This window comes from Hypanus sabinus, chromosome 5 (assembly GCF_030144855.1).
Source record: "Hypanus sabinus isolate sHypSab1 chromosome 5, sHypSab1.hap1, whole genome shotgun sequence".
Lineage (NCBI taxonomy): Eukaryota > Metazoa > Chordata > Chondrichthyes > Myliobatiformes > Dasyatidae > Hypanus > Hypanus sabinus.
The window spans coordinates 6,607,979-6,624,243 of NC_082710.1; the positions used below are offsets into that span (position 1 = coordinate 6,607,979).

Genomic DNA, 16,265 nt, shown 5'->3' on the forward strand with positions numbered 1-16,265 from the left:
TGCAGAAAAACCTGGAGAACATTCCAGGCCCAGCAGGACACCTTTCCCTCTTCTGTAGCCAATTGATCAGGCAGCCAGCGCTCCCTCTGCACTCGCTCAGTGCTTCAATCTTCTTCATCGCTTTAATTGGTGACCAATGGAAGCTTTCCTCAGCGAAATGGAGTCTGACAGCAACTTGTGCCCCATCCTGCAGCCTTCTCGCCATGAAGTTTACGCACACTGTCTCTGTCTCCCGGAATCCTCTCGAAGACTGCAGTGCACTGAAGCACCCAAACGATCTCCAAGCTTCCGCATCCACCTCAATATTTCAATCTCCCCCGCCACTTCAGTTAGCAAACAATGGAAGGCAGGTGAGGAGAAGACGTAGGAAACTAGAGTGGGGAATAGTAGAAGAAAGGAAGGGAAGGGAAAGTTTTAGAAGGATAAAACAATATGTATGCCATCGAGTTATAAGCTACTCAGATGGAATTTAAGGTGTATCACGGCACTAAAGGAGGCCATGGGCCAACGTGGGAGGATGGGAATAGGAATCGGAATTAAAATGTTTGGTCTCCAGTAAGTTCCACTTCTGGCAGATGGAGTGGAGATGCTTGATGAAGTGACCTCACTTGTGGAAATGCATCAGGTATATACATATCTGGGTGGTGGGGTGGAGATATGTCCCTACCAAAGGAGGTGTAAGGCACTCCTTCCCTCTGCTAGCCTGATCACCCTTGAGCAAAGTGTAGCACCTGCTTACCCCCTCCCCCGATCGGAGGGGAGTCACATGAAGCCATGGGAGCAGGTGGTGGATGGTCGTACGAGCAGCCGGTGCGCATCACAAGTCCGGTTATGTGACCACTGACACCAGGCAGACAATCTCTGAAGAGTATTGATCATGGCTGGGGTCACCCGTCTTATAAACACTGCCCAGAAGAAAGCAATGGAAAATCACTTTTACAGAAAATGTTGCCAAGAACAATCACAGTCATGGAAAGAGCATGAGTGCCTCCATCATACAACACTGCATATATACATTTCATATACAAGCCATGAAATTTGCTTTTTTGTGGTAGCAGTACAGATCAAGACTTAAAACATTCTTGTAAGTTATAACAAGTAATAAAGTCAGATTATACTGAAACCGGAAGACTCGGAAGCACAAGCTCCCAGCTGAAAACAGAAACCACGTTTGTTTCTCCATAGATATCACCACTGCGAGTGTTCCCAGCAGTTTCTGCTTTATTGTTTCATCCTAAGGCTTTCAAAATTCAAAGCAAATTTGTTAACAAATTTCCTCTATCTCTCCATATACTGCCCTGAGATTAGTTTTCTTGCAGGCGTTCAAAGTAGAACAAAATTATACAATCAAATCAAAGAAAAACTACACACAAAAAATCAGTGCAAAAGAAGAAAAATGAGGGGCAGAGGGGCAGAAGAGCAGACATAGTACTGAGAATATGAGTTGTACAGTCCCTGAAAATGAGTCTGTAGATTGTGGAATTATTTCAGAGTTAAGGTGAATGAAGTTAACCACGCTGGTTGATGGTTCAGAGAGTTTTAATAAACTTACTTGCATGGGCTCATCCAGCTCTGCTCCTCCTTTTATTGTGCTGTTTAACAGCTGGAAAAGATAAGCCTCTGCTTCCTCGGGAATATCATCATTAACAATGGTGAGGGGCACAACAGCCAGCATTTGCCCTTCGACAAGTTCCAGAGTGCCTGATGATGGCTTGAGGTCTTCAGTGACTGCTGAAGAGTCACCGATACTCCGTGAAATAATCCAGTTTACTGAGACATTACCATGTGTCCCTCCATTCCTTACAATTGTAATTCCATCAAATCTGTAGCCAGAATATACAAGGGCATTATTTGATTTAATGAGCACTCGATTGTATCAGCATCTGAAATTTGTCAAAATTTCAATTTTTTCCCTTAGTCACTACTTATGAGCGTTTTAACAAAGTTCAAAGTGAATTTATTATCAAAGTACTTACCTGTTACCACATGCTACCTAGAATTGTATTTTCTTGAAGGCATTTACAAGGGAAAATACAACAGAATTTACAAAAAACTACACGTAAATAGGTAAAGACTGACACACAACCAACATGCAAAAGAAGACAAATTGTGAAAATAAAGAAAAGAGAACATGTGGTACACCTGTCATGGTGTGACTAAGTACAGCTCAAATGCCATATTTCAGTTTGCTGACAATACCATTTTTGTTGGCCGAATCAAAGGTGGTGAAAAATGACTGGATAGAAGGGAGATTGAAAATCTGGTGGAGTGGTGAACAACCACAACCCCTCATTCAACGTCAGCAAAACCAAAGAGCTGACTATTGACTACAGGAGGAAGAAGCTGAGGACCTGTGAGCCATGCTCTCTTCTCGCTACTACCATTGGGCAGGAGGTACATGAGCCTTAGGTCCTATACCACCAGGTTCAAGAACAGTCATTACCCTTCAACCCTCTTGCTCCTGAATCAGTGTGGATAACTTCACTCACGTCAACACTGAACTGACTTCCACAACCTACAGATTCACTTTCAATGATTCTTAATATTTTATGCTCCGAGCATTTTTTTTTATTTACAAAGTTTGTCTTCTATTGCACCTTGTCTTTCCATATTTTCCTGTAAATACCTGCAAGAAAATGAATCACGGCAGCAAATGTAACATACAAGTACTTTGATAGTAAATCATACTTTGAACTGCCATTTCAACCCTTCACTTTTAATATCCTTTTTAATAACTGTTTCCTAAATTCAATTATTACAGCTTTCTGCACCAAATATCATTTTTGTCCCATAGAATGAAGCTTACTGTCTTTTTACCATAAGACATAGCAGCAAAATTAGGCCATTCAGGCCATCGAGTCTGCTCCACCATTCCAGCATGGCTGATTAATTTTCCCACTCAATGCCATTCTCCTGCCTTCTACACAAGGCACACACTCAACAATTCAGGAACAGCTTCTTCCCCTCTGCCGTCAGACTTGTGAATGGACAATAAACCCATGAACACTATCTCACTACTTCTTTGCACTATTAATTTAATTTAACTTTTTAATATACTGTGTATATATTTGTGTTGTCTTTACAACAGTTATTTAGTTTATAATATTTTCGCTTAGTAATTCATTCAATAGTATTTTCTAGTTAGAATTAGGAGTGTTTAAAGTATATTCATTGCATGTAAAATATATCGGCATGCGATGACGTCACATCCGGTTTCGCCGCGTCTTGTGGGAAAACACCGGTTTGAAATTAGCGCGAGGGTGGGGGCTTTCCACGAGGCTCACCTGAGCAGAAGTTGTTTGCAGGCATGAGAAATCACAGTGAGAGCAATGCTGTAAGTTAATAGATAATCGATATATTGAACTAAGATGTTAATGCCGATCCTGTTAGAAGTAACGACGGTAGATAATGTTTATGCTTTCGTTAGTTAAAGAGTCGCGGATAGTTTGCATGGAAGTGTATATAAAGTAGTCAATGGAGCAGGTAAACTCTCCCTGTATACTGCACCTTAGTGTAATGTAGTTATAGTCACCTTTGCAAGTATTTACACTTGAAATGTGATATTAAGGAAGGAACAAATACTGTATCAATCTTGTATTGTTTTATCAACAGTTTTCACCATATGTTAATGTGAAGAGTGAACAGTAAATGGTTAATCTTACTGCGATCTGGTTTCATTGACTGTGGTTTATCTCGACGTTAAATTCGACGTTATCACTTACACGCGAAGGAGAACGTTACAATATTTCTTACTGTAATTCAGTTTTGATTAACTAATGCAATGTACTGCTGCTGTATAACAACAAATTTCATGACATATGCCAGAGATATTAAATTTGATTTTGAAACTGAAACGCTTATTAATCAGGAAAATGTCAACCTCCACCTTAAATATACAATGACTTGGCCTTTGCAGCCGTCCGTGGCAATGAATTTCCAAGATGCACCATACTCTTGCTAAGTGTGTAATGAGTAAATGGCAATCACGTAACATATGAGCTCTTCCACAAATAAAGCATTTCAATGATCTGAGTTATAAAAATGTTAATCGCGTTGCCATTAAGTTCCTCAGTCTTAAGTGAGAGGCAAACAGAAGATTCCAGTGTGCTTAGGTCTACCGTACTGCAAGTTACTGTGTGGCACAGTAATCACATGCTCCTTAATATCTTTCCCTTTCTCCACTTCAATGTACTGCTGGGGTGATGGTAGATTACGCTACAGCTAATTTGGGAATGTTTTCTTCTGCCCAGTGTTGCTGCCAGGAAGAACGCCATTCCAGAGATCTCCTTCAACAGGACTGGCTGCATTATCGACTGGTATGGAGAGGTTACTGCAGAGGGTTGAAAGCTCAGCCCCCTCCATCATGGGCAGCCTCGCCTGCCCAGCATCCACGACACCATCAAAAAGGAAGAATTCTGACTGATTCATTTGTCGTTAAGGATCCCTATCACACAGGACTAGCCCTCTCTCATTGCTACCATCAAGAAGGAGGTACAGGAGCCTGAAGACACACACTCAACTTTTCAGCATCAGATTTCTGAATGGACAGTGAACCCATGAACACCACCTCACTGTTTTTGCTTTCCTTTTGCACGACTTATCTTTTTTATACAGTGTATATTTCTTATAATTGATAGCACAGTATATGTTTTTGTACAAAACAACAAATTTCATGACATTTATCAATGATAATAAACTGATTTGGATTCTGATTCAGCTTTTTCTATCTAAATCTACCCACTGATTCTCCAGAAACAGCTAATTTTCACCTGTCAGTTCCACAAATGGTAACTCATGCATCTGTCACCTGATTCTGCCTCCCCTCCCTCAAAGTTCAAAGTATATTTATTATCAAAGTACACACACGTCATCATGTACAACCGAGTTTCATTTTCTTGCGGCTTTCTCGGTAAACACAACATAACAGAATCAATGAACGATCTCCCTTCCACATCTCCATTTCTACCTTCTAAAACCAAATGGAGGCCCACTTCATAAACAATATTTCTGCTCGCTCAAAGTACACTAATAAACTCCACCATGGACAGTTCCAAACCCGGCTGTGAAAGGGGGTGGTTTGGGCATGGGGCTAACAATCTTATCTCATAAAAACCCAGAGCTATAGAAATGCCAACAGAGGCTCCAAAGACCTCATCCCTGGGAGAGGGAGGATCTTCACCTAAAGGACCCAGCGCAGAGGGCTCTCGCGAGCTGCTGTTAGTGCCCTAAGCCCCTGTAGGGATGATGGGCTATAGAAGTAGCAGTTGCACATTACGTGCACAGTGATTGATATAATATTGATATACAGTCAGCCCTCCTTATCCGCAAATTCAACCAACCGTGACTCGCGAAAACCCGGAACTGCTCTTCCAGCACTTGTTGTTCGAGCATTTGCAGACTTTTTTTTTCTTGCCATTTATCCCTAAACAATGCAGTATAACAACCATTTTACATAGCACTTACATTGTATTAGGTATTACAAGTAATCTAGAGATGATTTAAAGTATACAGAAAGATGCGCGTGCGTTATCATGGATTGGTATCGAAAAAAATTGGGAGTTCTCTTACTAAGTAGTCGGAACAGGTACATCCGGTATTATTTAGCGTCAGTTAGTGAAACGTTTGTCTTAGTATATATTTTACATTTCTATGCATATAACGTATGTTAAGAACGTATGTTTCAGCGCCGGGCTCGGGAAGATCACGAGTTCGATCTAGTGATAGACCACTTTCAAGCACACTCTCCACCGTGCCAGGTTGATGTGGAGGATCAAAATTAAACCACTGCGTTGCTTTCATCGGGGCAGAGCCTTTCTCACTTTATCCTTTAAAATTGTTCCGATCATTGACCGACAGAGCCTAAGGCTTTTCCAATGACCGACGGCGTTTCACCTCTTTCCGATCACTTTATTATTTCCACTTTATTTTCAATCGTGTTCATGATTATTTTCATGAACAGAAACACTGTGGATTCAGATCTCTACTGCTGGGTCCTAATGTCCAATGGACTGAGACAGGTTAAAGAAGGTCTGGGGTTCCGCTGGGTCCTAAGTTCCACCGCATTGAGACAGGTTGAATAAGGGACTTGAGCATCCGCAAATTTTGGTATCCGTGGGGGGTCCCGGAACCAATCCCCCGCAGATAAGAAGGGCCGACTGTAATACCTTCAATTATATCAGAGAGAAAACGAAATGATGGTGCGAGAGTAAAATGTTGGAAGAACTCAGCAGGTCAGGCAGCATCAGTGGAGAGGAATAACCAGACGATGTTTCAGACTGCGGAAGAGTCATATTCACTGATGTTGATTCAGAAATATATAACAAGCAGAAGGGTCTCAGTGCAAAACGTCGACTGTTTATTCCTCTCCATGGATGCTGCCTGACCTGCTGAGTTCATCCAGCATTTTGTGTGGGTCACTCTGGATTTCCAGCATTTGCGGATTCTCTTGAGTAACTTATTAATGGTAAAATGTGCCATTTATAGAAAAAAGTTAGTAATTACAGTTACTGTATCTTGATTAATAATTAAACACCCTACTGTAAACAAACTGTGCACAGTAATAAGAAATGAAAAGAGATGCATCCTACCTTGTTGATGTATCTTCATCAATTACAACTTTCTGTGCTAACAGACTGCTGTTAATTGACAGAACTCCGTGGGGTTTGTCATTTGGCTCAATAGTAACTTGAACTTTACTCGGACTAAGCAACACTGCATCTCCTTTTATTGTAGCTTCAAGTAAAACAATCTGGAAGGACTCAGCAATTTCAGGGACAGAATCATTAATAATCTGAAAGTTCAGATTGATTTCATAAACATATGGAGGGAAAACAATGGTCCTGTTTGGCTGGAGATCAATAAAATCAGAGTGTAACAGTGCATTGGTAGAACCATTTCCAGCCACTATCTGGTAATTAACAGAGATCAGAACATCATCAGAACCAATTAATTTTCCATCCTGGTCCCTCCCTCGAATGACCGGTATGCTAATCACACCAACAGTCTCGGGCACTGTGTACACTGCTTGTGCTAATCGGAGTGGACAATCATTTTTGTTGATTACGAGTTGAAAACTACTTTGTGTAGAGTTAATTTCAGCTCCTCCCTCAACACTCGTCAACTGGACAGTGAAAACTTCTTCATTTTCAGGAATCTGGAAGAAAAAGAAAGCAATAGGCTTGGATATAGGACAGGTAAATTAATAGCTGAATTATCTTGTGAATATCATCATAGATCCAGTTAATAAATAGCACCCTCCAAAACCACCAGTGGCAGAAGTGTCAACAACTCTGAAGATCTATTCTGGGCCCAGCATATGACAGCGGCTATATTTCGTTCGGACTTTGAGGAGACTTAGTATGTCACCAAAGACACACATGTTTCTACAGATGTACTATGGAGAGCATTCTAACTAGTTGCCTCACCATCTGGTACAGAAATGCCATGGTACAGGATTTTAAAAAGCTGCAGAAGGTTGTAAATTCAGCCAACTTTTTTTCCCCAACAGTGGCTCTCTCTTTGCCACTCTCCTATAAAGCTGCGACTGGTGAAGCACCCGGGCAACAGTTGTTGTAGGGTCTCTCCCATCCCAGCTACCGAAGCTTTTAATTCCTCCAGAACTGTCCCAGGTTTCTCAGTAGCCTCCCTCACTACTCCCCATCCTGCAGTCACTCAGTCTTTGAAGATGGCCTTCTCTGCTCAGCAGATTTACAGCTGTGGCATATTCTTTTCATTTCTTGACGACTGACTTAACTGTACTCCCATGGGAGATTCAGTGACTGGGAAATTTTCTTATATCCATCTCCTGCCTTGTGCTTTTCAATAACCTTTTTGCAGTTGCTTGGGAGTGTTCTTTTCTCTTCATGGTGTGGTTTTTGCCAGGATACTGACTCACCAGCAGTTGGACATCCAGACACAGGTGTATTTTTACTACAATCAACTGAAACACCGTGACTGCACACAGGTGATCTCTATTTAACTAATTATGTGACTTCTAAAACCAACTGGCTGCATCAGTGATGATTTGGTGTGTTATTTTGTGTTTTATATTTGTAATTAACTTAGATCACTTTGTAGAGATCTGTTTTCACTTTGATATGGAAGAGTCTTTTTCTGTTGATCAGTATCAAAAAAAGCCAAATTAAATCCACTGTGATTCAATGTTGTAAAACAATAAAACATGAAAACTCTAAGGGGGATGAATACTTTTTATAGCCACAGTATATATAACATAAAATTACAGCACGGAAACAGGCCATCTCGGCCCTTCTAGTCCATGCCGAATGCTAACTCTCACCTCGTCCCACCGACCTGTACTCAGCCCATAACCCATAACCACATTTTTTAAAATCATATATATATTTCTGGTTGTAATTTGTATATTTTTATGTATTGTAATGTACTGCTGCTGCAAAACAACAAATTTCATGACATGTGCCAGTGATATTAAATCTCATTTTGATTCTGTGGCATTAACAATCAATACGTGCCTTCCATTTAAGAAAATCTGCAGCTGGGGAAAATGATGAAAGACTTCATCAAGACTTGAAACTGTTGTGAAGCAACAGTTTCAGGTAACAGCAGATGAATGCTGGTAAAACTCAGCTGGTGTTCCTCTGATTGCTCAGTTTTAAACAAAGGTCATTTCTAAAAATTTATTCAGAAATAAGCACCATAATATGCTCCTCTTATCTAACAAGCTCACTCTGCCCAATTGCACCCATGTGACCAACCTTGCTAACCCGTACATCTTCGGAATATGGGAGGAAACCCACGCAATCACGGAGAGGACGTACAAACTCCTTACATCCAGCGGCAGAAACTGAACCTGGGTCACTGGCGCTATAATAGCATTACACTAACCGCTACATTTTATTTATCACGTCAATCGAAACACTAAAACAGACAGTGAAATCAGTCGTGAAAACAGTCCAAGAATTTGCTAGAAGCAGCAGCAAGTGTTACCAAGCTTCCAATCCACAATTCGCTCACACTAATTCATACATTGATTGTGGGAGGAAACTGAAACACCCACAGGAAACACACATGGCCCAGGGAATTTGTACAAACCCCTGACTGACAGCATATCCTAGCTAAAATATATTAATTCTCTTTCACGGAATCATAGAGTCATAAAAATACAGCACACTTAAACAGGCCCTTCACCCTACCTAGTCCATATCAGACCATTTAAACTGGCCGTTTCCATCGACCTGCACCTGGATCATAACCTTCCATACTCTTCCCATCCAAGTATCAATCCAAACTTCTCTTAAACATTGAAATTGAACCCACATGCAGCACTGGCACTAGCAACTCCTTCCACACTCTCAACGCCCTCTGAGTGAAGGAGTTTCCCCTTGTGTTCCCCTTAAACATTTCATCTTTAACTCAAAACCTCTAGCTGTAGTCCTTCCCAACCTCAGTGGAAAAAGCCTGCTTGCATGTACCCTATCAATACCCTTCATAACTTTGTGATACCGCTATCAAATCTCCCCTCAATCTTCTACGTTTCAAGGAATAAAGTGCTAACCTATTCATCTTTCCTTATAGTTCGGGTCCTCCAATCACAGAGACATTCCTGTAAAATTTCTCTGTACTCTTTCAAACTTATTTACATCTGTCCTGTAGGTAGGTGACCAGAACTGCACACTATTCTCCAAATTAGTCCTCATTCATGTCCCCTATACAACTTCAACAGATCAGCCGTCCTCAGTATTTTGATTTATAAAGGCCAATGTACCAAAAGCTTTCTGTACAACCCAGTCTACCTGTGCCACCATCTTAAATGAATTATGGACCTGTATTCCCAGATCCCTCTATTCTACTGCACTCATCAGTCCCCTACATCTCACTGTGTAAGACATTCCCTAGTTGGTCCTAGCAAAGTGCTTGTCTACACTAAATTAAAATTCAAAAGAAGTCAATCAAATGCAGTTGAAACTGCGTAATATTGACCTGTCATTTGGTGTAAGTTACAGGAACATTCAAGAAAGGTTCTAATGTTGGTAAGTTAGTGGAAATGATTGCTCCCTTCTGCTATCACATTTCAAAATGGTCCAAAAGCCCATGAACAATACCTCAATATTTTGCTCTCTTTTGCACTACACATTTTCTTTTATGTTTTTATTGTAATTTATAGTAATGATAAACTTATACAACTTGGACCAAAGTAAGATTTTTTCTTTGGACTACACATTCCAGATATTTATTTACATTAAGATGAGATTAAATCAGATATTAATGCTGAAGATACTGCTCCCTGCTACAAGCATATTCCCATCTTTATTGCAACAGTTAGCTACAGTTTATCATGAAACTAGAAAGCTGAGCTGAAAACTGAGAAGTTTAATTGAAATGCAATGATAGGAAACCTACTGCAATGTACAAGTATGGTGTGTGATAGGACATAGATTCATTTGGCATTGAAAGGTAGAGCCTAGTTTTCTCACACCTCTATGAAAACAGACCCTAATTTATTTACAGATTTATCCTAGCTCTATTGTTAACACAAAATCATCAGTGAGAAAGCCTACAACCCCTGTAAAAGAGTGGTCAACCGCCACACAGAAATGTGAGGAGCAACATTAATAATCAATTAGAATAGAATGGATTACAACTCGGATTAGAATCAGGTTAAACCCACCAGACAGCAAACCTACACTCAATGGCCACTTTATTAGGTACCTCCTGTATCAGAGATGCTTTTTTTGCACTCCACTGTTGTAACGTGTGGATATTTGAGTTACTGTCACCTTCTCATCAGCTTGAACCAGTCTGGCCATTCGCTTCTGACCTTTCTCATTAATAAGGTGTTCTCACCAACAGAACTGCCACTCACTGGATGATTTCTGTTTTTCACACTAGAGACTGTTGTGTGTGAAGGTCCCAGAAGATGAGCAGTTTCTAAGATACCCGAACCACCCCATCTGGCACCAACAATCGTTCCACAGTTAAGCTCACTGAGATCATATTTCTTCCCCATTGTGACGTTTAGCAATGTGTTAAATATTTTTCATGAAGATAAAAAAGGAGAGTTGCTCAAGTGCACAAAGCAGTTAACTGACTTCCTGTGTCTTTTATTTTAAGAGAAGTAGTTTGAGTTAACCTAGTAGAGCCGTGGCAGTGTAGTGGTTAGTATAATGCTATGACAGCTTGGGTCGTCACAGTTCAAAGTTCAATCCTGGCATCCTCTGTGAGGAATCCCCATTCCTTTGCTGCAGTACCTACTCAGAAGGAAGGCTTCAGGATGAAACCCCAAGGTGAGGCAAAGTTAAGATGGCGCTAAACAGCGACTCCTTTGCTTGCATCTTCAGAAGCAGCTTTATTTCGATCTTTGATATTTCTTTTTTTCATTTTTTCAGGGTGTGGGGGGTTCTTTTGAAGACCCTGACCTGGAATTACACTCTTTCTTCAGTCCTTTGAGGGAATGGACCTGCCCTCAGGGCCTCACGACCGGCCGCTTTTTGTATCCCAAGGACGTGGCCTGGAAGGCAAGCGCGCCTTCAGGGTACCAGATTTTCGTGGCTCTGGGGACGTGCTGATTCTAGGCTGGTGCCCCTGACTGAAGCATCGTGGGAGAACACAGAACATCAGGAGCAGTGGGTTTGCTGCCGGGGATTGTGTGTGTGGAGAGCTGCGGCTTTTGGTTGCCGACTCTCTGGGCGCAGAGCTTGGGAAAACCGACACAACAGACTTTTAATATCATAAATCAGCGAGTTATTTGTTATGTCTCCCCTCTCACTGTGAAATGGGGACACCTCTTTGTCCCTTATTAGGGAAAGAGAGAGCCTGTGGTATGTCGAATTATCAGGTGAACACATGGTTTTTTTTTGGGGGAGGGTACTGCAAGTCTGTGTCTTTATTGATGCCTTGCTGCATGTTTGAGTGCTCGGTGGAGGGCGCTGATGCATTTTTGCTGGTGGAGTGGGGGGTCATTGTCTTGCTGCTGCTTGTACGTGGGGGAGTTGGGGGAGTTTTGGGGTTCTAACATTTTAACTGTCATTCATTCTCTGGGGCACTCCTCTATTTTTGTGGATTTTTGCAAAGAAGAAGAATTTCAGGATGTATATTGTATACATTTCTCTAACATTAAATGTATCGACTGCAACCTACTGAAATATCCAGAGCTGGGCAGCCCTACATTGAGCTTAATGCTGACTAGCAACTCTTGTGGTGCCACCAGTGCCAAACTGTATCAGTCTCTGTCTTTCCTTTGAGGGGGGGAGCCTACTTCATGGGCAACAGCTTACTCTCTATATCACACTGCCCTGGCTTGCATATCACATAGACTCCCGAACAATGGGGGGCCTTTGATAGATTCTCCAGCAAATGCCGAAAATATTTGCCAGAAAAATCAATGTTTTAATGGAAGCACACTAGTGCTTGGAAATTCAGTTGCAAAATCATCTTTCGTTTCAGCTTTATGCAAGTTGGAAATGGAATTCCCAACCACCCCCCTGCTAAACCACCCCCAAAGAGTAAACACAGAAACAACCACTTAAGACCATAAGACATAGGAGCAGAATTAGGCCATTCAGCCCATTGATTCTGCTCTGCCATTCCATTATGGCTGATTTGTATTCCTCTCAACCTCATTCTCCTACTTTCTCCCCATAACCTTTGATGCACTGGCTAAACAAGAAGTAATCGACCTCTGTTTCAAATGTACTCAATCACTTGGCCCCCACAGGTGCCTGTGTCAATGAATCCCACAGATTCACCACCATCTAGCTACAGACATTCCTCTGCACCTCTGTTCTAAATGGACATCCTTCTATTCAGTGGCTATGCTCTGTAGACTCCTCCACTACAGGAAATATCCTCTCCACATCCACTCTATCTAGGCCTTTCTATATTTGATAGGTTTCAATGAGATCCCCCACCATTCTTCTCAACTCCAGCGAGGTCCACCAAACACACCTTACACATTAACCCCTTCATTTCTGGGATCATTCTCATGAACCTCCGCTGGACCCGCTCCAATGTCAGCACACCTTTTCTTAGGTAAGGAGCCGAAAGCTGCTCCCAGTGCTCCCAGTGCAGTTCTGCATCATTTCACATCATTTGGAAAATTTGATCATGTATTTTCTGTCACGAACCGCCTTTTCAATCCAATGGAATATGTTTATAAATGCCAAATATTGGTGACTCCATTCCCCATTTAACACACATACTGGAGGTCAGCACTGGAACTTGGAACACAATTCCTTGGCAAGCCTTTCATTTAACAATCACAAAAGTCATTCACCTTGAGCACAGAGCTGCATAAGGTGGTAAACAGCCAGCTCCATCATGGGCATTAGCTTCCCCACCATCAAGGGCTTCTTCAAAAGGTGGTGCACCAGGAAGTTATCAAGGAACTCCACTACCTAGGATATGCCCTCTTCACATTGCTACCAACAGTGAGGAGGTACAAAAGCCTGACGACATTCACTCATGTGAATTGCTTACCTACATCTTTGAACCTTTATCACAGGTCCTTATCAAGTTCTTACTGAGAATTACCTCCTAGTCTCCGGTATCTTGCACCCAAACCACCTGCAGTTCACCTTACTGCTGGTTCTGATATTACCTGCCTTTGCCTCCAGTCCTGATCTCATCTAATGGGTGCCAAGGTAGCATAGCGGTTCACACTACACTATTACAGCTCGGGCCGAGAGAGTTTGGAGTTTAGTTCCGGTGTCCTTTGTAAGAAGTCTCTGTATGTCCTCCCCATGCAATACAGGTACTTCCTCCGAGTGCTCCGGTTTCCTTCCACAGTAGGAAGACGTACTGGTCGGTAGGCTAATTTATCATTCTAAATTGTCACGTGATTAGCTTAGGGTTAAATCGGGGAAGCTGGGCGATGCAGCTTGAAGTAGGGCTTACTCTGGGATGGATGTGGATGGATGGACAGACGGGTGTGCAGACGGACGGATGGACCAGTGGGCAGATGGGTGGATGGAAGGACTGACAGATAGGTGGGTGAGTGGACGGGAAGGTGTGTGGACAGATGGGTGTGTAGATGGATGGATGGGTGGGTAGATGAATAGATGGGTGGGTGAATGGATAAAGACACTGTTTCCACTCCTGTTCCTTCTAGGTAACCTGCTAGCTCAAAATCCATTTCTCAGCTATCTGAGCCAAACACATCACTATCAACCCCAATCCAATTCCCCTATTCCCCAAGGCTTCAGGATTCCAATTACACCCCATTCCGAGCAGCAATCTCAACCTATATTTCTCCGGACTCAAAATCAATTGTCTGGTAAACCTCAACTCTCCCACCTCTCGCCATCAGCATCCCATCTTATCATCACAGCCACAAAACGAACTGAAAGGTGGACCATGATCTGTCGAGGCCTGGTAGCCTGATTTCAGATGAGAACGGGCAATACCCAATCTCACGTAACTAAGGAAATTTGACGAGGAAGTAAACAGCCGAAGTTTTCACCGATACCCCATATCTACATTGTTCCAGCACACATAATCGTGCACTAGGATTTCTTATGATCTCAAGATGAGCTTTATTTGTCACATATAGATCGAAATGTACAGAGAAATGTTTGGAATGTGGGAGGAAACTGGAGCACCCAGAGGAAACCCACGCAGTCACAGGGAGAATGTACAAACTCCTTACAAACTGCAGTGGGAATTGAAACCTGATTGGAAATTGGTGGCACTGTAAAGCATCGCACTAACCGCTATGCTACCATGCCACCTTTAGAATTACTAGGCGTTGGTATAAGACCATGAGACACAGGAGTAGAATTCGGCCATCCAGCCCATCAAGTCTGTTCTGCCATTCCATCAGAGCTGATTTTTTTTCACTCTCAACATTATTCTCCTAACTTCTCCCCATAAACTTTGACACCCTGACGAATTAAGAACCTACCAACCTCCACTTCAAATATACCCAATGACTTGGCCTCCAGTCATCTACAGCAATGAATTCCACAGAATCAGCTCCCTCTCGCTTTAGAAATTCCTTCTTATCTCTGTTTTAAATGGACATCCCTCTATTCTGAGGCTGTGCACTCTGATCTTAGACTCACCCACTATAGGAAACATCCTCTCCACTTTCATTCCATTCAGACCTTTCAATATTTGATAAGTTTCAACGAGATCCTCCTTTATTCTTCTAAACTGTAGTGATTACAGACCCAGAGCCATCAAACACACCTCATACATTAAACCTTTCATTCCTGGAACTATTCTCATGAACTTCCTCTCCAATGTCATCAGATCTTTTCTTAGATAAGAAACCCAAAACTGCCCACAATATTCTAAGGAAGAGAGACTTTGTAACTATTTTACAAAATTACTGTGTAGTTTTTGGTCAAGCAAAGAACCATGATTTTCCCAACAGTAAACACTAGCCAAGATTTGTGATGGAGAAATTGCATATACAGTTTTCAGCTACAGTAGCATAGCGGTCAGCACGACTCTATTACAGCTCTGTACGTTGAGTTCGGAGTTCTATCCCCCCGTCCTCTGTAAGGAGTTTATACATTTTCAGATGGAATGCATGTGTTTCCTTTAGGTGCTCTGATTACTTCCCACTGTCTGAGGATGTACCAGTTAGTAGGTTAAATGCTCAGTGTAAATTGTCCAGAGATTAAGTTAGTTAAATCGGTAGGTTGCAGGTGACATGGCTCAAGGGGCCAGAGGGGCCGGTTCAGCACTGTATCTCTAAATATATAAATAAACTGAGCTTGTAGCCACTGAAGAAACTCTGTTAGAATTAGAGCAGCAGACTATTGCTCCGGGGGCATTGGGTTCTAACAGTTTTTCTCAGTTGCCTGGACACCTTGATCAAGTTAGCAGCACATGCGGTCAATCCTAAACGCCATATAAGCAAAACAGGAACCACCTCAGCACAACAGTCAACTATTTCCCATTGCATGTACACCTGTCCCAATTTCTCATGAAAATTTTGCAAAAACACTAGATGCAGCAGTCATCAGAAGACACAAAAATCAACTGGAAGTGTCAGGTCAGGCAAAATGCAATCAAATCCTCCCAGCTGACTGCAATCAATCCCAAAGCATTGACTCAACGTGGCTCCATTTTGCAAACAGTTAAGCAATCATTGCAAATCTGTTGATCCACCAACCTTGTCTAAGACAAGGAGGTAAGGAACGAATATTGTCAGGAAAAGGGTGGCATTCCATGTACTATGGCATAAAGGTTCAAACATTTCCATGTGCACAGCCACATCAGACGCTGATGTTCTGGTATACATCCCATTCATTCATTCTTACATCTCATTCTGTTGGTCCTTC

The 16,265-nt window shown here is 42.0% G+C and overlaps 1 protein-coding gene across 1 annotated transcript in view; it reads right to left on the reverse strand.

Moving 5' to 3' along the window:
• adgrv1 (adhesion G protein-coupled receptor V1) overlaps positions 1-16,265 on the reverse strand; it is a 539,532-nt gene that overhangs the window by 474,073 nt on the left and 49,194 nt on the right. Inside the window, exons 7-8 of the mRNA XM_059969328.1 lie at positions 6,588-7,153; positions 1,553-1,823 (exon numbers count right to left, since the gene is read on the reverse strand). Of these exons, the coding sequence (XP_059825311.1) occupies positions 1,553-1,823; positions 6,588-7,153 (837 nt within the window). The remainder of the gene's footprint in view (positions 1-1,552; positions 1,824-6,587; positions 7,154-16,265) is intronic.